Genomic DNA, 24,220 nt, shown 5'->3' with positions numbered 1-24,220 from the left:
GTTGGGTTGTAAGGGACCATGAGGGTAATCTAGTCCAACCCCCTGTAATGCAGGAATCCTTCCCCCAATGTGGAGCTTGAACCCAGGATCCAAGAGTCTTGTGCTCTGCTGACTGAGCTAACCTGATTGTATTGTTTTCAAGACTTGTGTGTTATTCTGTTTTTATCTTTCACATCGCTTGTATGGCTTTATGTTACAAAGTGGTCTATAAATTCAAATCAAAATGTTTATTCGGCTTTACGCCCATCATGAAACACAACACAACAAATTACTTGATGTTGATCAGAGGCGCCGAGGTTGTGCCCAACATTGTGGGGGCCCGTTGTGCATGCGCAATGCACACCTGTGATGTAGTTTTAATTGTTTCTGAGTGTGTATGGATGTTTGCTATACTCTTATTTTTAAAGGCCCCATTTGTGTTGGTGTTTACTCTGCTGTGATTATTTTGATAACGCTCTACTGCATTTGATGCTTAAGACCCTTGTACTGTAGTCCAAATAAATGAAAGTGAAATTGAAACAGAGAATCATTGTGGGAAGTGAAGCGGGGTTAGTCCAGAACACTTTAGTCTCTCAGTTTGCCTTTCACTGGCTCTCACTCAGCTGTTCACTGCCATCATGCAGCCCCAAATGGACTGTGCCCCTTGACAGAAAAGAAGGGTGTTTGTGTGCTCACACATTTTCTGCATGTACCTTGGGTGCAGGATTAGCTGAAATGAACAGACAGGCCCAAACAGCAAGTAGTCTCCTCCAGACTACATCTTGCTAGCAGGTTGCAAAACTTATGGGAGGATCCTATGCACATTTCCTCGAAAGTAAGTCCCATTGTGTTCAAAGCAGCTTACTCTCAGGTAAGCATATATAGAATTTTAGCTGTAGGTTTGTCACTGTTGGAGTCAGTGTGCCCCTGAATACAAGTTGCTAAGAATCACAACTGGGTATAGTGTTGTTGTGCTCAGCTGGTTGGCCACTGTGAGCACAGAATGCTGGACTTGATGGGCCTGATCCTGCAGGGCTCTTCTTATGTTCATTTGTTATGTTGCTGGGTTGTGGCCAAACCGTTTCCTTCAGCAAGGGAGCAAGGGTGTGTGCATTTGTTATTATTAGCCACCACCTGTCAAAGGCTGTTAAATCAGCCATTTCAGGAAACAAACAAACCATGCAAAAGAAATTTGTATGGAGAGAAGGACATTTTATGTAGCTGGGCTTCATTTCAGTAGGAAACAGGGTCTATGCTGGACTGTTCACTTAAGTTATTATTATTATTTTATTATTTTTAATTGATATACAGCCCTTCATCTGAAGAGCACAGGGCAGTTCACAACATGAATGGCAATTAAATCATGTGTGGGAAAGGGAATTTCAGAATAAAGCAAACATTTCTCTCTTTCCTCCTCAATGAAGGGAACTCCCTGAAGGAACTTCCTGGAGTGAAGGACTACGAAGTAGTGTATCCACAAAAAATCCATGCATTGCACAAAAGAGATGTCGGAGGAAGTCAGAACCACAAGGTAAAAAAGAACTGCCTGTTTGGTTGTGTACACACAACAATTCATGGTGGATTTGATGCATCAGACATGTACATGTTTTTTGTGCCTTTCACATAGAATCACAGAATTGTTCAGTTGGAAAGGCTCCTGAGGGTCATCTAGTCCAACCCCCTGCAATGCAGAATTCTCAACTAAAGCACCACAGACATGTACCTTCCAACCTCTGCTTGAAAACTTCCAATGAAGCTCCTTATGCAGTCACATCAGTTTCTTTAGATGCCTCCCACTTTTCATTCTTATTGGAATTGTCTGCATTTGTAGCTTCCATATTTAACCTTTAAGAAACTCCCATCCATCTTGAACTCCCTTCTCTTTGAGTTTTTGTGACCATGGCATCTCACCCAGTAGCTCCTAAAGCTTTTTGAAATCAGTCTTCTTAATGTCCAGAGGGCATCTCTCAGCTTTCCCTTGCCTCTGTGTCATGAAACTCAAAAGGACAAGATCATTTCCTCCGAAGATTCCCAGTACTTCCACTTTGTCAATCAGTTCCTCCCTGTTGGTGAGGTCCAGGTCCAAGATAGATGATCCCCTTGTTGCTTCTTCTGCTTTCTGGGAAACGAAGCAACTGAGGCAAGGCAACATAATAGCATCCTTGTCCAAGCGGCAGACTGCATTCCGCCTTCCCTCCCCCCATTTAATTTTTATTTAACCAATCTATGGATTATGTGGTAAGGGACAAAGTCCAACATAAAATCACATGTTGCTCAAGTGTGGATGCACTGAAGTGCACCGTGGGGTGGTTTTGTGGTTTTCTACATGTTTGGTGCCGTCTATCTCCACCTCTACATCCCTTTTCTCAGCACCTGACCACAATCTGGTCATTTTGTTTCCATCAGCGCAAAGGAAATGATGCAGTGTCCATTTCCACTGGTTGCTGCTGAAGGCATGTTTACAGTATTTTTTTATTTTTAGAACAGCTGCTTTGTGCAGGACTGCTCTTGTGCAAAACAGCTGCATTGAGAATAGAAGTAAAATTGGCCTTTGCAGGTACAGGAGGGAGGGAGGAAGGGAGGAAGACACTTTCTCCAAACACCTCTCCCAACAGATACCGGTAGTTATTTCCATCCAGACTTGACTATGTGTGCTGGTGTGGGAAACATGCTGCTTATGTTACACTCCAGTGCACACCACAGCTTCCTGTGTTGGGGGAAGATAGTGTGGAGATCAGAGGCCCTGATGCGTCTGGCTGGCTGGCCAGGGCCAGGAGGTGGGGTGAAGCAGTCGTGACATATCTTGCTGGAAACCCCACTGGTAGTGGGATGCCCATGTGCGCACCAACTCGTTAGCTCTCCAGTGGTGGGGCAGGGGCACCTTCCCATTTCACCACCCCTGTTTGTGGCCACAGAGCTAGCAGCCTGAAGAATGCCTTTGCTAGGCATTCTTCAGGCTGCTAGCTCTGTAGCCATTGGGCTCAAACATGACACACAATTTTAAACTGCTTTTTTGCGAATCTGGTAAATCAAACAACATATATTTCAATTATATTTATATATACATATACATATATATATATATATATATATATATATATATATATATATAATTTCAACTCCCCCCTCCCCCCTGACTTCCCTCAGCTCCTCTCTCTGGTTTATCAACATATGTTATTTTCTGCATGTTACAAAACTGTACAGATCCTTAATTTAACTATCCAAATGTTATCAATAAAAAGTTTGTGAATGTTTATTCATATATATATATATATATTGGCCATTTTGCTCATTGTGACACATGCTTGAAACTCTGGGTTTGGTCCATGTTTGCTACTGCACTAATTCAGGGACAAAAGCTTTTTTTTAAAAAAGATGTCTGTACAAATGTGCACAATGGGCCTCAGGTTTACAGGTTGGGGAAGTAGCAATTGAGGTGGTAATTAGTAGTAATTGAAATTGTATCTTCCCGGATCTGAGGCTTTACTGCGGCCTTCAAGACGTAAATGAATGACTTGGGACGAGGTCTTCAATTCAGCAGTATTTATTAGCAGTTGTTGTGATGCTATAGCAGTTTTCCTTTGTTTGCCTGTCCCCCGCAAAACCCCCCACCTCTAATCAACAGCTGCTCATCCACACTTTTCAAATGCAGGCCAAGTATGAAGATGCTGCAGACTATGAAATGAGAGTGAATGGCGAGAAGGTGGTCCTTCACCTCGAAAGAAACAAGTAAGTTAGAATAAGGTTACCAGACGCCCCCAGATTTACAAATCAGTCCCCATACAAAATCCATTGAAGCTGAAAAGTGTCCCCGGATTCATTGAAAAGAATCTGGTAACCTTAAGTTAGAACTGCAGTTTTCTTAACATATTCAAGGTGACAACATGGCAGAAAATAATGGAGGTTATAAGGAGCACATTCTTGTGGCAATATTCTTTCCCCACAGTTATTATGTTTGGGAGAGGCCTCAGTCACAGTCAGGGTTAACTTAGACATTGGAAGAGATATGGAAATGTTTCTATAAGATACATAGAACCAGTGCCACTTCTGGTCTCTGTTCTTTCTTTCTTTCTTTCTTTCTTTCTTTCTTTCTTTCTTTCTTAACATATAGGAGCAACATGGAGGGGTGAATGCGTTCCCATACGACACAAAGCACATGAAAATTTTATGCAACCATGTGCTTTCTTTTGTGAACAGTTCAGAGTGCCCATAAAGTATACCTGCCCCCCAAATGCCTGCTGGGTTTGGGAAGTGCTGCTGCCACAACCGAAACACTAATCGGTTTCCAATGGAAGTCACCACTTGCTGGTTGCTGAAATTCTTGCAAAGAACACTGGACTAGATGGTCAATGGTTTGATCCAGAAAAACATTTTTCATGTTTTTAAGAAATAATGCATACTCTAGAGCAGTGAATGAAGGTCCTTTACTATAGTGGTTCGTACACTTGCTGGAAACAGGCAGTGGCAGAAGGCAGCAGGACTCACATGACCTCCCAAGAGCTGAGTCTCTGATGCTTACTGGGCAGGAAAGGGAAAGGAGGGGAGCAGAAAGGTTGGCACAAGGCCAACCCACCAGCAGAGCCATAGGCTAGGTGATCTTGCGCCCCTGGCAGAACTGTCCAGATTGCGCCCCCTAGCCCTGGACAAATTAGCTCTTCTTTCTGCCTCTCCTCCAACAACCCCTCCACCCATTCAATTCACCCTCTATTAAAAACCATTTATTATCAGGTAATAATCGATATTTTCCTGCCAACCTAGCAGTTCGAAAGCACGTCAGAGTGCAAGTAGATAAATAGGTACCACTCCGGCGGGAAGGTAAACGGCGTTTCCGTGCGCTGCTCTGGTTCGCCAGAAGCGGCTTAGTCATGCTGGCCACATGACCCGGAAAAACTGTCTGCGGACAAACGTCGGCTTCCTCGGCCTATAGAGCGAGACGAGCGCCACAACCCCAGAGTCGTCCGCAACAGAACCTAATGATCAGGGGTCCCTTTACCTTTAATAATCAATATTTGTTTTTATGTACATATTTGTAAGCTGATTTTTTGCCCTCCCCCCATCGCCGGTGCCCCTCGCCACCCCCTAACCAGGAGCACTGGATTGGCTCAACAGTGCATTTGCACCACACCTCCCCCCATCTCAACGCTCCCTCTCTCTTTCCTGGTAAACATACCTGGAGGTGACCCAGCTGCTGGGAAGTTAGGTAAGCACCCCCACTGCCCCAGGCCATGCATTCCTGTTGCCCATTGGGACTGGTAGAGCAGAAGGCAGAGCAGCTAACAAGAGGTGGAGCCAGAGCGAATGACAGGCAGAACCAACTAATTCTGGGTTTGTTGCCATCCTCCTTCCTGTTGTATTCTACTAGGGCAACCCTGTGACAAAGGAGGAAGGTGCCAGTCAGGGCCACTCCATGAACTGGCTGTAAATGAGGAGTTTGGCAAGTGAGACAGCGCCCCATTTGTCTTACTGGGCCAGCCTGCAGTGATGTCTGGAAACAGTTAAACAAAACATGCCCCCAAATAAGTATTCTGATACAAGACTACGCCAAAATAAATATTTCCAAACACCTGGAGTTTCTTCCGCACCACTCTCTTACTAGTGGTGTGTTCCCAAGTTTTGTGGTCTTTTTCTAATTATGCCTTAAGGTTCCAAGATTCCTTCTTGCTTTATGCATTTAAAATATAGATGGATCATGGGGATTCCACTTTTTATATATACCGTATTTTTCGCTCTATAAGATGCACTTTTCCCCTCCTAAAAAGTAAGGGGAAATGTGTGTGCATCTTATGGAGTGAATGCAGGCAGGAGGCTTTGCTCAGCGCTCCCTTTAAAGAGCCGCGTGGAGCGTGTGGGGAGAAGCCCCCAAGAGCCGCACACACACTCCACACACTCTTTAAAGGGAGTGCGGCTCTTGCGGGAGCCTTAGCCACGTGCAGCTTCTCCCGGGCAGGGGATGAAGGCTCCCCTTGCCTGGGAGAGGCTATGCACGGCTATCCCATAAGCCAGGACAGCCAGCGGGATCGCTGCGCTGCGATCCCGCTGGCTGTCCTGGCTTATGGGATAGCCGCACGCAGCCTCTCCCGGGCAAGGGGAGCCTTCATCCTGCTGCCCGGGAGAGGCTGTGTGCGGCTATCCCATAAGCCAGGACAGCCAGCGGGATCGCTGCGCAGCGATCCCGCTGGCTGTCCTGGCTTCTGGGATTCTGACCCCCCCCCTGTTTTCCTCTTCCAAAAACTAGGTTCGTCTTGTGGTCTGGTGCGTCTTATAGAGCGAAAAATACGGTATATAAAAAGATAGACTGTGCGAGTCACTCTAGAGCTCAGGATCATCCAATGGAGCCGAACGGTGGAAGATTCAGGACTAAGTGCTTATTCACAGTGCTTAACAGCTGAATTCACAGCTGCAAACTATACTGATGACAGCCACCTTGGACAGTTTTAAAAGGACTAGATAGGCCTTTGGTCTGCTTGAGCTGACAGCCTCTTATTTTTTAAAATTCCTATTTGCTTTTAAGTTGTTTTTAACTTTTTAGGATTTTATTGTTTTGTTTTTCAATTGTAAACCACTGTGATGTATCTTTATGTCACAGTGGTATATAATTTTTTAAAATAAAAAAGTGCTTTTGACTGAGTTCCAACGCACAGACACCTTCTACCTCACTCAGCATGGCCAGGATTTAAAACTGCACATGTGGCCTTGTTATGCATGCATGCATGCGTTGTAGGCCAAACCCATGCTGCATGCATGCCATTGCAGGCCTAGACCTTGATGCCTCCAGGAGCTCAGGAGCTTCAGCTGCATAACAAAAGACAGGAAGGATTCTAAAGCGCTCCAATGGTATTTGCTGGTAGCTGGCAGGCAGCCAATCCCTGCTGTGATAGGGCCAATGTTGTGATTTGCTAGTCGCAGCATAAGGCGACCTATCACAGGTGTTGCCTGGGCCGGCTTAAGGTGTCTACATACTGGGCTGAGTGCCTCTGTTTGTCATTCTTGTTCCTGCTGCTTCAATAAATTCTTTTGAGCTGAACCCAGGGCTCGGGTCATGCTTGAACCCACCTACACTTCAGCCTTGTCTATAGAAACCCTAGCAATTTGCATATAGTTTTCTAAGAGCCTTTTAAAAATGTTAACCCTGCATCCGAGTTGATATATTATACAAGCAAGGCATAAGAGGAAATGGCCAAGAAATATTCCAGATATTTTTCTTTTAAACTGATCCATTGGTAGCATAGCGTTTTAGTCTTGTTAAGGGTGAGGAGTGCTCAGCTTGAACTATAAATCAAGATATTAATAAAGATAATCTTCAATAGAATTGCCACTTGGCCAGTTTCTGCATAATAACTAACCAGCTCAACAGGTTTGTCTCTCTGTCTCCTCCTCCCTGCTACTGGCCTGGCCTGGGATGGGTTTTCTTTTTAACAGCTTGTTTCAGTACTGGACAGTAGGCATGCATTAAAATGAAATTATTTCCCACCTGCACTAATGATCTGTGGTAACAGCTAAAGAGGAACCACCTGCAATCAGTTTTTCCACTACATATAACTGATAAATGTTAGGAGTGTGCACAGGCCCCGAGATTTGCTTTGCATTTGTGCATTTTAAAAAATTCCAGTTGATTTCTGAGTCTCTCTTTGTACTCCCTCAATTTGCATTTCACATCCTGTAAAACAAAGCTCTCTACTTCTCCCATTTATTATACAGTAGCACCTCGGCTTACATTACCCTTGGGTAGCGTAAACTTCAGGTTGCGAAAGCAGCAACCCCGGAAGTGTTTCGCTGCGCATGCATGCCTAGAAGTGCTCTACTGTGCTGCGCGCATGCGCAGAAGCAGTCTGCCACCGCATGCACAGAAGCGAACTCTCCAGTTGCAGAAACTTCGGGATCCAATCAGAGCTCTGGAACGGATCCCGTCCGCAACCAGAGGTACCACTGTAATAGGGGGAAAAATAACAACTCTTTCCCCTTGAAGCCAAAATGGATTAAATCTAGGAGGCAGAGTACCTCCAGAGTGGATTAAGTTTGCCAAATTGTAGACAAATAGGTCCAGACTTTTTGTGGAAATACAGTGGTTCCTTGGTTTTGAGCATCTCGGAAGACGAATGTTTCAGTTTTCGAACACCGAAAACACGGAAGTAAAAGCTTCTGTTTTCAAACGCACCTCTGAAGTTGAACGGCTTATGCTGAGTGTTTCTCAATTTTCTCAATTAAATTTGCAGACCGCCCTTTGTGCCTCGGTTTTCAAACGTTTTGGAAGCCGAACGGTCTTCTGGAATGGATTACATTTGAAAACCGAGGTACCATTGTGAAAGGAAATTCACTTTTCTCTTTGCTGAGGCTAAGCAGGTCTGGGACTAGTTAGAGCCTGGGACAACATGAACACCACCTTGGGTTCCATGATGGATGGAAGACACATACACACACACTTTCTCTCTTCCTATGATAGGATCATCTCCCCCATGGTGCGTGTGAGCACTTATGTGCCTTCAGAGGTATTCCTTGGCAGTAGGCAGACCCAGTGAAACTGGTCCTACCTGCACTATACATTGAAAACAGTATCATGTCACTTGAAACAGTTGTGGTTCCCTCACTGTAGTTTGTTAAGACAGCTGCGAGTTGTTAGGAGGCCCCTGTGCCCCTCACTGAGTTCTCTGGGAAGATGGATTGAATATTAAACCATTCTGGGAATTGTAGTTCTGTGGGGGTAATAAGGGTTTCTTAACAACTCTCAGCACCCTTAACAAGCTATACTTCCTGGTATTCTTTGTGGCTGTTTAAAGGTGCACGATACTGCTTTAAATGCACAGTGCAGGTGGGGCCTAGATTGTGGCATGTTCTTGGTTGTGGGGTGTGTGTGTGTGTGTGTGTGTGTGTGGTGTCAACAACTGTTCCTTCAGTTTGCAAATTTGCCCATGACCGCCCCCTCCCCACTTGGCAGCCCCTTAATCAAAGGAATCAAGATTTGTGTGCTTTGTAAACACTCTTGATCCCCTTTCCTTTTGTTTAAAAATATGTACCGTGGAGAAGCTTAAGTGCCTCCCCTCCCCTTTGATATCCTACTCTGAATCTAAAAATAGACATACAATGCCATTGGGGAAATATAATTGTAGGCTTATTATGCAATTATCTCTGGCCCAACTTAATTTTCATCTTGAATAACAAACCCATTGTATTCTTTGCAGGGATCTTCTTTCCAAAGACTACACTGAGACCCATTACTCCCCTGATGGCAGAGAAATTACAACAAGCCCAGATGTTGAGGTAAAGGCCAGAGTATCTCGTTGTAAATGTCATGAGAGGGGCGGGTTGGGGTGCATGGCTATAAGAGACTCTCAAAGAAAGGTGGCTTGCAAATGCATGAGGATCCACTGAGTCTAGACCAGGGATGGATGGATCACCTCATTTTTGCACCTCATTTTCATCACTCTCCCACTCCCTCCCAGTCTGCCCAGCAGCCCTGCTAGTGGCGGGGGGGGGGCACGTACACAGCACCACCCCTCTCAGCTGGTTGCTCCTTTGACAGATGCTGTTTTTGTGTCCTCACTTGACACTACTGCTGAGCGGATGCAGCTGACCATTCATTTTTGTCACATTTCTGCATTTGATGTACGCTGCAGTTCTCTTTTATCACTTGGCACGATGAGAAAGCCCAAATATGTTATCATGGTGCACCCGATGTGTGGTGGAATTCTCCTTACATGTAACTTCTGTGTGCCATTGTTTGTTTGTTTGTTTGTTTGTTTGATTGATTGATTGATTGTATATCTGAGCAAACATAAACACGGATAGACCTGTAGATCTCAGGGCGGTTCACAACCTAAAATGTTGCATGTAATTTGTGTTTTGTGGCTAGTGCTTTAATGATGGCTGTGGGGTGTGTGCGCATTGTTCCCATGTGGGCGCCAGTGAACATTTGAAAGCATCTCATGCAGGTGATGCAGCATTTCTGTTTTCTGTTGCTACACAGGGTAGGACTGGACCAATAGGTTAAAATTATAAGAAAGGGGATTTTAGCTAGGCCAAGCATGTCCAAAGTCCATTTCGGTGGCCTAATCCAGCCCGCCGGTCAGTTTAATCCAGCCCCTGTGGCAGTTTATTTCCTGGGGTAAAATCTTTAAAAAGCTCAACAACTCCAACCCTAAAAAAAAGCCCAACAACTTCAATCCTTAAAAAAGTGAATAACTTTGGTTGGCCCTTTGGTCATCCCCCACGGCCCTTCACTTCATCAAATCTGGCCCTCTTTGAAAAAAGTTTGGACACCACTAAGCTAGACATTAGGAAGGACCTCCTGATGGCATGAGCATTTTACAGTGGAACAGATTGCCTTGGAAAATGATGGACTCCCTGGGTTTTTTTAGTTGGCAGATAGATGGCTATTGTAGCAGTGGATTTCCTGTATTAGCAGTGGGTTGAACTAGATGAGCTCTGAGATCCCTTTGAACTCTGTGATTCTGTGCTTTGAAATGGTATCAATGTGTGGGCGAATGGCATGTCTGAGGGTTCATTCTGCAGATCTTGTGTAGCCGTATTGTTGACCTCCAGGAAGGCAAGTTTGGTGGGAAGAACGGCTTGTAACCTGAACAGAATGTCCCACAGTCCCTCCACTTTGATTGCCTGCCCTTCCCCAGAACTTGTTAGTTTCTCTCAGAGACGGTTTGCAGTCAGCTGTGTTCTCAGTGGACTGATCTTCTGTTCTTCCAAATAGCTATGGAGTTATGAGCTGTAACAGCACATTTGTTTGAAAGTCAGTGTAACCAACATCTTTTATCATTTGCTTGCTGTCTGTGATGTTTCTCTCTGTTATCAACATTAGATTTAGAACAGTTTTGACCCAGCTCTGTTTGAGGGCAGGTATTGGCACACAATATCTTACTCATAATCAGCACTGTATTTGGTGCTGCTTAATTTTAATTTCTGTGAGAAAACATTTTTAATCTTCTTTGATGTGAACTGTGGGTACATGCCAGCTTGTGTTTGTCTTTTAAACTCCACATTGCAGAAGCTCAATAAAAATGCCTTGATGTGCATCTGCATGAAATTGCTGAGTCAATAGCAGTACAATCCTAGGCATGTCTATTCAGAAATAAGCACGACTGACTTTAATGGGGCTTACTTCCAGGTAAATATGTAGAGGGTTGCAGCATCATTCAATTTACTACAAAGATCTTGCAATGCAACAAAGAAGGCATTTGCACACCAGAAGCTGAACCCAAAGACCTTGAATTTGCACTGGCTCTCATTGTCTTTTCAGTCCCTCCCTTCTCCCTCATAAGTGCCCTTTGACTCACACATAATGCTAAGCTATGGTTTGTTAAAGTATGGTTTAATAGACCATGACTTAGTGTTATGTGAGACTTCTGCTGGCTGGCTTAACCTTGGTTTGTTTATTGCCAAGAAACCTGAAGTGTTCGTTGTTGACTTACAAACCTTGGGTTCTAGTCAATTAACTTTTACTCAAAACAGACCTATTGAAATTAATACTCATTCCAGACTTTGGTACATTGATGTAAAGGCGCCTACTCTGAGTCAATGTTAGTGGCATACCAGCATTTGATTTAACTGTGTTATGTGCATGTCACATGTGAAATCAGCACCTTTCTTTAATCATGGTTTGGATGGTCACCAAGTAGCAAAGCAAAAGTCTTTTTTTAAAAAAAATCTGGACTCAGCTAGATTGGTGAAGAAAAAGTGTTTTATATGCGTTGTATATGCAATATAACACTGCAACACCAGATGGTGCTGTGGAGTCCTGTCTTTCCCTACCAGATTTCCCTGTATGAGTTTATAATGCATTTAACTCAATTGCTTCTTTGACATGTCTAGATGCAGCCTCTGTGGGACAACTCATAGTCAACATGTAGTTTGTTAAACAAACCATGGCTTAATGGTATGTGCAAACTAGGTCAGTATAGGTTTCTTCTGGCTGAGATCTCCTTCAAGTGTAATTTTTACTACTGTTTTTCTCTGGGGGAAAAGATCCCATTTCTGAAAATGTGTACAGTGGTACCTCAGGTTAAGAACTTAATTTGTTCCGGAGGTCGGTTCTTAACCTGAAACTGTTCTTAACCTGAGGTACCACTTTAGCTAATGGGGCCTCCCGCTGCCACCGCGCCGCCAGAGCACGATTTCTGTTCTCATCCTGAAGCAAAGTTCTTAACCTGCAGTACTATTTCTGGGTTAGCGGAGTCTGTAACCTGAAGCGGCTGTAACCTGAGAAATGACTGTATTTCTGGGTTAGCGGAGTCTTTAACCTGAAGCGTCTGTAACCTGAAGCGTCTGTAACTCAAGGTACCACTGTATCTTGTGGGCTTCATGTCCTGCCTTCCTATGTTCCTATTGCCTTTAATAAGTCCTGCTTGTGAACTTCCCAGAGGACTCTGGACTAGATGGATCTTTAGTTTGATTCAGGAGGGCTCTTCTTATTTTCTTATGTTTGATTTCAGAAGGTGCCACTGCTGAGCAAACATAAACACAAATTTACAATTCACACCACGAAAGGATTAGAGATTAGTGCGCACTAAGTATAGGTCTGACTACAACAGAGTCATTGCCTCAAATGTTTGCCTTCAGGTAGAACTAGCTGAGAGCTGTTCTAAGCCATTGATGGAGTGAACATATGTACGTAACAGGAGGAAACACAGGAAGCACATGGCCGCAGACAAATGATCTGAAGGTACACAATGGAAGAACCTTGCTGAAACGAAGTAGCTGTGGATCTTTCTAAGACCTGCATGAGAGAGTGCCTAGAAATGCTCTGTATACAGAGTTAGACCTAAAATGATCCATACTGAGCCACAAGACTGTCAAGACCGTGTGACTAACTTTCCAATGTTTGGCTTCATTGCATGGTTCTAATATTATGAGAGACGGAGGGGAATGTCTCCTGCACACCAGACATAATCTTGTACACCTCTATCACCTCCCACACTTGCTCACCTTTCCCCCATAAATGAAGCCCCTTGCCAACTCATATGGTTATTTCCCTATCCCCTATCAAATTACTCTAATTTGTGTAACTATCTGGAACAAACCTTTTCTCATAAAAGAAACATTTGTTCTGCTCAGAGGTTGATGGGTATCACCTGAACCTTCTAGAATTCCCACAGAAAAAAGGCATGGAGCTGCTTGAGTCACGTGCGTTAAGAAAATGGAGATATTCATTTCCAAAGGTTATACCTCAGTAGGCATCCCTCACAGCAGATGTTTTACAGGTTATTCCAGATGCTTTCCTTGGACCATGATAATGAGTTACTCAGTTATAGGCACAAAAGCAGTCACTGTGTCAAGTTCCCTGAGAATAAATAACTAACTGCATGTTCTAGCAGTTCCTGTTTCTAGCATGTGAAACTGGTTGTTTTTAGCCTTGTGTTCACTGTCATGTTTCCTACAATGAACAACTCTAACAATACACTAAAAAGGTGTTTTTTTTTTTTAATATAAACTATTATATGGTCAAAATCAAACCAGATTTTATTTAACTGCATTTAGGGTATAATCCTGTGCCTCCTGGGAAGGCATTTCAGCAGCTATAGGATAGAGCGGATCTCCCTCACCTAGGGTTGGGGGAGAAATCCAATTCAATTTCCAATTAAAGGTGAATCTACTTATTTTTATTTAATTTTTTTATTAAATTTATATACTGCCCTTCATCCAAAGATCTTGGGGGGTCCAAAAGATAAAAATACAAAAATAAAAGGACAAATAAATAGTTAGAATGAAAACAAAACAATACCAACACATTTTAGAATATTAATCAGCCAAAGGCCTGGTCGACAGGGGCGTACAAAGGGGTGTGTGGTGGGGGCGGTTCGCCCTGGGTGCCTCCTCTCACCACGGCCTTACCTTAGCCGGCTCTTTCTCCTCCGCCACTGCTGCCACAGCTAGGGCTTGGTCTTCTTGTGGCCTGCTTGGCTTCTCTGTAGCCGCCAGAAGAGGTGCACCTGCGTCCAGAAGTGTGCTTCCAAATGCGCTGCTGAGAATATGGCGGCAGTGGAGGTCAGCCACAACAGCAGTGGTGGTTGCCCCAACCACTCTGGAGGTGGAGGAGGTCTGATGTCCCACTTAATTCAGGGCACTTGAGTGATGAGAAGATGTATAATGAAGGTGCCAGACAAAACTTCCTGGGGAGAGCATTCCACAAATGGGGGGCCACTGCAGGAAAGGCCCATTTTCATGTTGCCCCCCTCCGGACCTCTTGTGGAGGAGGTACACACAGAAGGACCTCAGAGGACAGTGGCTGGCTTATATGGGCAGAGGTGGTCCTTGAGGTATTGCAGACCTCAGCCATTTCCAAAACAATATTCATGCCAAAACACAGCTATCCATTGCCGTTTGCACTTACTGGAATTTTGCAATGCAGCTCTCTAGCCAAGTAATAATAATAATAATAATAATAATAATAATAATAATAATAATAATAAATTTTATTTATACCCTGCCCTCCCCAGCCGAGCCCGTGCTCAGGGCGGCTAACAACCAATAATAAAAATGAGTTGAATGAATACAACTTAAAAACAGATTAAAATACAACATTAAAACATTAAAACAGTTAAAATGCAGCCTCATTACAGGAGGAGAAAGGAAAAAGAAAGAGGGGGAGGGAATCAAATTGACTCCAAGCCAAAGGCCAGGCGGAACAACTCTGTCTTACAGGCCCTGCAGAAAGAGATCAGATCCCGCAGGGCCCTGGTCTCAAGAGACAGAGCATTGCACCAGGTTGGAGCCAGTGTTGAAAAGGCCCTGGCTCTGGTTGAAGCTAATCTAATTTCCTTAGGGCCCAGGACCACCAGGGTGTTGCTATATATGGACCTTAACGTCCTCCATGGGACATACCAGGAGAGGCGGTCCCGTAGGTACGAAGGTCCTAGGCCGTGATACAGTAGTACCTCGGTTTAAGAACAGCCCTGTTTACGAACTGTTCGGTTTATGAACTCCGCAAAACTGGAAGTAGTATCCCAGTTTGCAAACTTTACCTTGGTCTAAGAACGGAAGCCAAACGGTGGAAGGGCACCAGCGGCGGGAGGCCTCATTAGGGAAAGCGTGCCTCGGTTTAAGAACAGTTTTGTTTTTAAGAAAGGACTTCCGGAACGAATTAAGTTCACAAACCAAGGTACCACTGCAATGTGTACAAGACCTACACTGGCTCCCAGTACATTTCCGAGCACAATTCAGAGTGTTGGTGCTGACCTTTAAAGCCCTAGGTATACCTTCAGTATACCTGAAGGAGCATCTCCACAGGATTTCTTTCCCTGGCAACACCTACAACAAGGAATGAATACATCACCCTGGAGCTGGCATTAATACTTAAGAATATACATACACTATTTTATTTGTTTTCTGCTTTTCCACAGTCCAAACTATTCTCAAGGCAGCTTACAACATGAAAAAATTACGTAATTGCAAACATAACAAAAATAGTCATAAACAATAAAAAAATACAAAGTGAAACAATTTCCACATAAATCATAATCTAAAATAAAAATACAAAATATCTAAAATAAATGCAAGACATCTAAAATAAAGTTACAAAAACAATAATATTAAAGTTACAAAAAATAATATAAAAGTTACAAAATAATAATAACAGCAACTACTCTCCCAAACACCCCTCCCCTTAAAAAATATCCCAGCTCAACATAAGGAGAGCTATGCTGGATGAGGCCAAGGTCATCCATGTGGGCGGGCACACTCATGAGGCAGGGTAAAGCTGCTGCCTTGGGTGGCGGAAGCCCCTGTGGTGGTGCCCCTATGGGCGCTGTGCATGTCCTGCCGCCTCTAAGGTAAAAGTAAAGGACCCCTGGATGGTTAAGGCCAGTCAAAGGTCACTAAGCAGTGTGGTACTCATCTCACTTTCAGGCCAAGGGAGCTGGCGTTTGTCCACAGACAGCTTTCTGTTTCATGTGGCTGGCATGACTCAACCACTTCTGGAGCAACGGAACACTGTGGCGGAAGCCAGAGTGCACAGAAATGCCATTTACCTTCCCGCCACAGCGGTACCTATTTATCTACTTGCACTGGTATGCTTTTGAACTACAGTCAAACCTTGGTTGTCAAATGTAATCCATTCCGGAAGACCATTCAGCTTCTGAAACTTTTGGCAACCGAGGCGCAGCTTCTGATTGGTTGCAAGAGCTTCTTGCACTCAAGCGGAAGCCGATTGGCCATTTGAGTTCTGAGGAACGTTCAAAAACCAGAACACTTATTGCAGGTTTTGGGAGCTGAAATGTTTGAGAACGGATCCGTTTGGGAACCAAGGTTTGACTGTGTTAGGTTGGTTGCCCCCTCTGCCACCAGCATAGAACTGGTGCTGGCATTGGGGCTAGAACCTGCCACTGCTGCTGCTTTGCAACCAAGTAAGGGATGCTTTGGTGGGGGTGGGGTGGCAAGGCAGGGAGGCACTTCCCATTTCACATGATGCACCCCCCTACCATCCTGTTGTCATGGTGGCCAGCCAGATTTCTTATGGGGATGATGCATGAGGACCTGAGCATAACTGTGCTCTCCCTGTAATGTTTCTGCATCCAGCAGTGAAGGTAAAGGTTAAAGGTAAAGGGACCCCTGACTGTTAAGTCCAGTTGCGGACGAGACTGGGGTTGCGCACTCATCTCGCTCTATTGGCCAAGGGAGCCGCCGTTTGTCCGCAGACAGCTTCTGGGTCATGTGGCCAGCATGACTAAGCCGCTACTAGCGAACCAGAGCAGTGCACGGAAACGCCATTTACCTTCCCGCCGAAGCAGTACCTATTTATCTACTTGCACTTTGACGTGCTTTCAAACTGCTAGGTTGGCAGGAGCTGGGACGGAGCAATGGGAGCTCACCCCGTCGCGGGGATTCGAACCGCCGACCTTCTGATCGGCAAGTCCTAGGCTCTGTGATTTAACCCACAATGCCACCTGCGTTCCAATGAAGTCCCATTGAAGGTGGAACAACACAATTGTGGCCTTGTGCTTTCCCCTTTAACAGGAATCAATGGGAGGGAATTGGAACAGAGCAGAACAAGTAAGCACTGGAAAAACCATGCAGATGCCAACTTTTGCTGTGGCAGGATTGGATACCGTGGTTCCTCCACCACAGATTCTCACGGATTGTCTTGCCATTGTTTCTGATGGTAGGTCATGGGGAGAGAGTATAGCTTAGGGACAGATGACATGTTTAGCATGCTAAAAATCCTTGGTTCAATTCCTGGCATCTCTGGAATGAATGATGAAGTCTATCTTACTAATGCCATAGGGTATGCCTGATTTGCTGACAAAGTTTTAATGACAGCTTCCAGCAAATGTATAAAGCAGAACGGCAAGCGTTTTAAAAAAATATTGCCTAAATATTAGACAGGATGAACAATAGTGAGCAAAGAACTCTTACTGGCATTGTCTGTGAATTAGGGATTACAGGAATGTGGGAAATTCCCTGTGGCAATGTTGTAGATGTTCTGTCTTTCTGTTCATTAAGTAAGAATTACATATGACAAGTTCTCTATTTTTAACTATTGTCTTAACTGTGGTCAGCAAAGTTCTTCTTTGACATCCTCACATGATGTGCAGTCAAGCTGCTGTTGAGCCAAATATGCTGTAGGGAGCAAAAGACTGCTGTTCACTGGATGGCAGCTATTGTGGGATAATGTGAGGTCTTTGACTGGGCCAGCATTTGTTGCTGCTGACACTAGCAATGTGTAAAACTTGCCCTTAAATTCTGTGGCTGTTCCAGCCTTTTTGCATACTTGCATTGCACTTTACGGAGACTTTTTAGGGGAAATTGGTGCTTCACAATTCAGTCACAATGCATTTAGTGGATTACATTCTTCCACATGAATCTATTTACCCACTAGTTTGAGAGACCCTTCTCCAGGTGCTCCTAACTTTGGAGTTTAGGCAAGTGGCCAGCGGGGAGAGGGGGCCTCTTCATTGGGCCTAGTGACCTTTTGGGTCACCTCCAAACATCAGCTTTCAGCAGGGAGGGGAAAGAACTCTGATGTTGTGTGAAGTGTGCAGTTGCCCTTACTTCCTCTGCAAGAAGATCAAAGGGAAATATCTCCAGACTTTAGTACCTTGCAAAAATCTGGAAAAAGTAACCCAGGCATTTTGCAATTGCAATTGCATCCCAAAAATGATATGCATATTTTCTGACGTTTGAGGCATTTAGATAGTTGTTAGGCAGGGTGTGCAGCTCTGATATTCATTGCATTTACTGGTATTTGCATTCTTATGCTGGAATCACGGAGTTCTTTTTGCTTTTGACAGTCAGGAGAGAATAAGAGTGTTGGAGAACTTTCTTTTACAACTTTGTAAAAAGACCAAAACAAAAAACAACAACACATTTTCTCCATAGAGAAAATAGAAAGTGAGAAGAGTTGTAAAAAATAATATTTTTTTTTAATGAATATATATCTTTGCTGACATTCTAAGTATTGGTGTTGACCTTTAAAGTCCTAAATTGCTTCAGCTCTGTATATCTGAAGAAGTGTCTCCACCACCATTGTTCAGTCCAGACACTGAGGTTCATCTCTGAGGGCCTTCTGGAAGTTCCCTCACTGAGAAAGCGAAGTTACAGGGAACCAGACAGAGGGCCTATTCTGTAGCTGCACGCGCCTTATGGAATGTCGTCCCATCAGATGTCAAATAAATAAAAAATTTTATGACTTTCTATAGACATCTGAAAGCAGCCCTGTATCCAGAAGCTTTTAATGTTTGATGTTTTCTTAATCTGTTGAAAGCATTCTTCTTCTTCTTCTTCTTCTTCTTCTTCTTCTTCTTCTTCTTCTTCTTCTTCTTCTTGAAATAGCTTTGTGTGTGTTTGTGTTAAGGGTGTGTGATTGTGAGGCAGTCTAGCCCTTTCCACTTTTGCATCTGGTCCCATCCACTACTGGAAGGTGGCCCCTGACAGCTTTCCACTGGAGTAATGCAGCCCTTGGTTTGAAAAAGGTCCTCCATCCCTACACTATACAATCCTGGCTCAGTTGTACAATGCTGTTCCTGCTCATGTCCTTCCTCTCCTTCCTGCCCCCTCCCAGATACTTGTCCACAACAGCATACTGTATGTGTGCTTTTCACAGCAGGAGTGCAAAATTGCAGATATTCATGGCTATCATGTCATGTCATATTATGTCATCATATGATATAATGCAACTTCCCATCATACTGTGCCATATATGTCATGACTTTTTAGATTGCTTTGGCAAAAGTCAGTGGAAGTTAATGGGAGGCTTTCACACATTTTACTGGGTGTATAAGGAGGCTACTTTAGATGTAGCTTTCGAGTTTGTCACTAGCTTCACAGCAATGTTTTATTGCAGTCGAGCTTGAATGGGAAAACAAAGAAAATGGCAGCCCTATGCCATTGGCATGCAGATAAGTGGTGGGAAATCTGAACCAGCTGGATCTGCCAGTTTTAAAGCTGCTTTGTGGTTAGCAGCCAGCCAGTAATTCCCTTGGACCCTGGGTGGTTAAGCTTCCTGTTTTTAGAAGCCTGTGTACCAACTGCAGGCTTTGCCTATATTCAGAGCAGCTCTCGTATCTAATTTCATTTCGCTTTTCAATCTTTATATGCATTTCTCCTGCTCTGGAGGGTAGAACTCAAACCCATGGCTTCAAGTTACAAGAAAGGAGATTCTGACTAAACATGTACGCTCCCAGTACGTTTCCAAGCACAATTCAAAGTGTTGGTGTTGACCTTTAAAGCCCTAAATGGCCTCGGCCCAGTATACCTGAAGGAGCGTCTCCACCCCCATCGCTCTGCCCGGACGCTGAGGTCCAGCGCCGAGGGCCTTCTGGTGGTTCCCTCATTTAGAGAAGCAAAGCTGCAGGGAACCAGGCAAAGGTGTATCTAATTATTATTATTATTATTATTATTATTATTATTATTATTATTAGGAAAAAACTTTCTGAGAGTGAGATCTGTTCAACAGTGGAATGGTCTCCCTCGGGAGATTGTGGACCCTCCTTCCTTGGAGGTTTTTAAGCAGAGGTTGGATGGCCATCTGTCAGAGATACTTTAGCTCAGATTCCTGTATTGAAGGGGGTTGGACTAGATGACCCTTGGGGTACCTTCCAACTCTACAGTTCTATGAGTCTATCAGTGTGCTTCTCTGTCTCTCCATACAGGACCACTGCTATTATGAAGGTTACGTCCAAAATGATACTGACTCTACAGCAAGCATCAGTGCATGTCGTGGGTTGAGGTAAGATGGGTCATTGCCATTTCTTGACATTGTTTTTGTTTATACTCTGATAACTCTTTGGAGCTATATCTGATGGGGGCGGGATCAGAGGGGGGTATGATTTCTTCAGGAATGCCTTGTTGGGTGGAACATGGTCGCTACTTTCTACCAGGTCAGATGATTTCTCCATCTAGTCCAATATTGTCTGCTCCAACTGGCAGCAGCAGTTGGAGAGGTTTTCCCCAATTCTTTCAAAACTGCAAATGCAAAGGATTGAACCCGAGACCTTCTGCTTGCTATGGTCCTTCCCAGCCACAATGGCAATTAAATGTAGATATAGAAGAGCATAGGAACCTGCCTTCTTCCAGGTTGGTAGAAGCCCAATATTCTCTATGCTGACTGGCAACAGCAGAATTATTTCCTCTCACCTGTTACCTGATCTTTTCTTAACTGGACAAGCCAGTGATTGAACCTGGGCCCTTCTCTGTGCCCTGCCACTGAGCTATGGTCACTCTTAGATGAGTCTATGTGTATTTTCCAGATCTTCTATCTCTGAGTTGTGATATTATCCATGGCTTGAACCAGGAACCTCATGCTCTCAGGTGGGGATTTAGCTCAATGAGCTACCCAGGACTGCTGTTTGTTCTTGGTTCCCAGGTCCATTTTTATGCAAGGGAAGGTTGCACAACATCCACTTCTCAAAGCTGTGGACTGGTATGATATAAATATTAGGAATCTGGCCACCTTAAGAACATAAGATCAGACTGAAGGTTGATCTAGTCCAGCATTCTGTCCATGCAACAGGGGTCAACCAGATGCCTCTTGGGAAGCCCACAAATAGGATTTGAACACAATAGGACTCTTCCTGTAGCATGGCTATCAGAGCAATATTCATAACTTGCAGGGATGCTAGGTTGGTTAGGAGAGGCATGTACTTCAACTCTGAGTTGTGATCTCGCCCCCTTAAGGCCTGATGCGACACCAGCCTGACTTGGATGTTGCAGGAGAAACGGGCTGCATGCAAACCATACATCTAAAGCTCATGGCACATGTATGGCATATATGCAACCTTAATCAGGCAATCTGAGTGAAGGAATTGTGATCCTTAATTCTGGTCTTGGAAATAAGTAACATTTTATGCATTCCTGCATAAAACTGTTGATTTGGTAGGTATAACGTTGGGTGCAGAAAGCTAGAGCAGGAGAGATGTGAGGAAATACAGGAAAATAAGATCCAATGTGGTTTCAAGGGGAATTTAGAGTAGAGGAAACGGCTTAGTAGTTGATCTTCATCAACTTATTTTGAAGTGCTCTTCTCATGTTTTCCAGAGGGTATTTCAAGAGTGGTGGTGAGAAGTATCTTATCGAACCTCTGAAGCTCTCAGACAGTGAAGCACATGCAGTCTTCAAATATGATAGCCTAGAAAAGGATGAGACCCCCAAGGTCTGTGGGGTAACCAACACCACTTGGCAATCAGAAAACCCCACCAGAAAGACCTCCAGGATGAGCACAAGCGCAGAAGTAAGTGGGGCATAGGGGATGGGCAGTGGGTTGCATTCATTCCCAACATTTTAAATTGCACTGTTTGTTTTCAAATGAGTGAATAACTGCAAATGTATTTAAATTTAGTACATTAATAATTGATTCATGTTAAAAAACCAGATTACTATCCCATCCGCTCTTACAAAATCTTAAATCAGCTGCTAGGCTTAGAAATAGTCAGGTGTTTTTGCCCAAGAGAGGAGTGTGGGAGAAAAGCTTGGTTAAGAATAAATAATGCAATAAATAAATAAATAAATAAATAAATAAATAAATTCTCTCTTGATTTATTTCTGGAAGTCTGGCTCGATGTAAATTCCATTGGTGTTTGAAAGAAAAGAAACCTAGTTTTTATTTGAAAGTTTGTCACATGCGAACCAGATGACAGTTTTGCAGAGCTGGCAGAAAAAGTGTCATTGACATATGATGGCAAACACTGACATGTTCAGTGCTGTTGAGGCTGGAAATTGGGAGAAAGGGCTAAGAGACAATTAATACTTGCATAGTGACTTGTGCAAATTAAATTCATAGTTCTGCTTCTACAAATATTAGCCTGACCACAAATGCAATATAATGTGCAATGTAGAGCTCAAACCAAAATTGAGCTAAGCCATACTACTTGGATGTGGATTGATATTGAGATGTAAGTTTCATTTGTATAGTTTTGCATATTTTCTGCTACTGTGTTGAGATGGGTATGTTCTCCTCAGATCACCTTACATTATTTCAGAAATTATCTGAGCTTTTGTAAAAACAATATATATATATATGGGTAGCCACTGTTTCTGTCCAGTAATTCATTTCATAATGCAAGTCCTGAAAAATGGAATCTTTACATTCTGTACATTCAAAGATTTTAACAAGCTCTCTAACCTTATAAATGTCTTATCACACACAGCCAGCATTACCCAAGGTTTATGTGCTTTAACCAGGCTATAAAACAGCAATCCTTAGTTTATCAGACGATCCAATGTTCCTGTGAACCAGGGCTATATAATGGGCAGCCAGACCCAAAATAGGCAGCCGAAGGGAGATCAGAAATAACATTTAGGCAGTTAAAAAATCCAAGTCATGCAAAAGTTAAATTATGTTAGGTGATCTAAAAAGTGAGTGATGACCATGTAAAAGAGTAAATTAAATGGTCCAGGCTCCCCTACAATCCCAGACCTTGATCAATCATACACGTTTTTCTTCCTCCCAAATACACTTCCCATAAACACGATTGCTACTCTTTACTAAGTAGTCACCAATGTTTCTAAGATGACGCAAAAACAAGTTTAGAACTTAGAGACCCCTTTCCCAACAAGGCATGCGAAGTTGTGATGGTGATTCCAGAAACAGCCAATATGATGTTCTTCACAGGGACTTTATAAGTGAAATATTTAAAAAGAGAGAACTCTACCATTTAGATTTATGTATAACTGCAACGGGAATCAGCCACATATTGACCTCAAAGTGGTACTTAGAAAGTTAGTATTCAGAACCCTCCCAAGACTCTCTTCACTCTTGATGTCAAATTCTCAGTTCTGAGGATTTTCTGAGCAAGAAACCATGTATGCACATGTACACAAAAACAGGCTGGTGTGTTGTAGTGATGCATGCACTGAGAGTGAATTATAATCACATTCCACTGGGCACTTCAACATTTTCCTTTTATAATAATAATAATTTATTATTTATACCCTGCCCATCTGGCTGGGTTTCCCCAGCCACTCTGGGGAAAACCCTTTTAAACAACCCTGCCGTGAACTTTGTGTGGAAACTCTGACCAATCTCAACTTTCTTGTTCCCTTTAGAAGCAGGCATACCTGAAGGCCAGGAAATATGTTGAACTTTACATAGCTGTAGACTACACAGTGGTAAGTATCCCAAGGAATGCTTTCCTCCTTAGTTCTTTTGAAGCATTCGCTTTACAGTAAGCTTACCGGATTTTTTTCAATGAATCCGGGGACACTTTTCAACTTCCTTCTAAATAGATGGATTTTGTCAGGGGAGTGATTTGTAAATCCGGGGACTGTTCCGGGGAAATGGGGACATCTGGTAACCTTACTTTACAGGGGGAGCACTGCAGTATGTGAACTGCCCTGTTAGGCCAGACCAAAGCGCAAGGTTCCCGCTAGTCTTGCATTTGCTGTTTCCAGTTTCCAGTCAAATATCTCTGAGAAGCTCACAAGGAGGGCATGAAGGTGATGGCCTTCTATTGTTATTTGCCCACAGCTTCTTATATTCAGATGTATATTTCTTCTCAACATGGAGAATACATTTAGCTATAATGCATAATAGTCATTGATTGAACCAGTTTTCCATCTTTTTCCTCAGTGGTAGCAAACTCCATAAGATAAACCCTATTTTGCTATTCTTTGCTCCTGTGCCCATACTTGAGGTTGTGCTCACCCCCCTTATGTGTACACAAACAGTGTTAACTTCTGAAATGATAATAAATCAAAGGAGGTGGTGGAAGGTCTCTCCAATTACAGATTTGGTGTTCTGCTAACGCTTTTACAAAAGGGAACAGCTGGTCTTGTGAAAAATTAGAGGAAATTGATATTGTGCTGA

At 43.5% G+C, this 24,220-nt stretch overlaps 1 protein-coding gene across 1 annotated transcript in view; it reads left to right on the top strand.

Moving 5' to 3' along the window:
* The window catches only part of ADAM28 (ADAM metallopeptidase domain 28), a 72,748-nt gene that overhangs the window by 13,503 nt on the left and 35,025 nt on the right, over positions 1-24,220 (top strand). Inside the window, exons 2-7 of the mRNA XM_083588503.1 lie at positions 1,404-1,510; positions 3,632-3,708; positions 9,156-9,234; positions 20,070-20,146; positions 21,454-21,646; positions 23,461-23,523. Coding sequence (XP_083444629.1) covers positions 1,404-1,510; positions 3,632-3,708; positions 9,156-9,234; positions 20,070-20,146; positions 21,454-21,646; positions 23,461-23,523 — 596 coding nt within the window. The remainder of the gene's footprint in view (positions 1-1,403; positions 1,511-3,631; positions 3,709-9,155; positions 9,235-20,069; positions 20,147-21,453; positions 21,647-23,460; positions 23,524-24,220) is intronic.

The sequence above is a fragment of the Podarcis filfolensis genome, assembly GCF_964270895.1.
Source record: "Podarcis filfolensis genome assembly, chromosome: 15".
In the NCBI taxonomy this organism is placed as follows: Eukaryota; Metazoa; Chordata; class Lepidosauria; order Squamata; family Lacertidae; genus Podarcis; species Podarcis filfolensis.
This window is presented reverse-complemented; position numbering and strand designations above follow the sequence as displayed.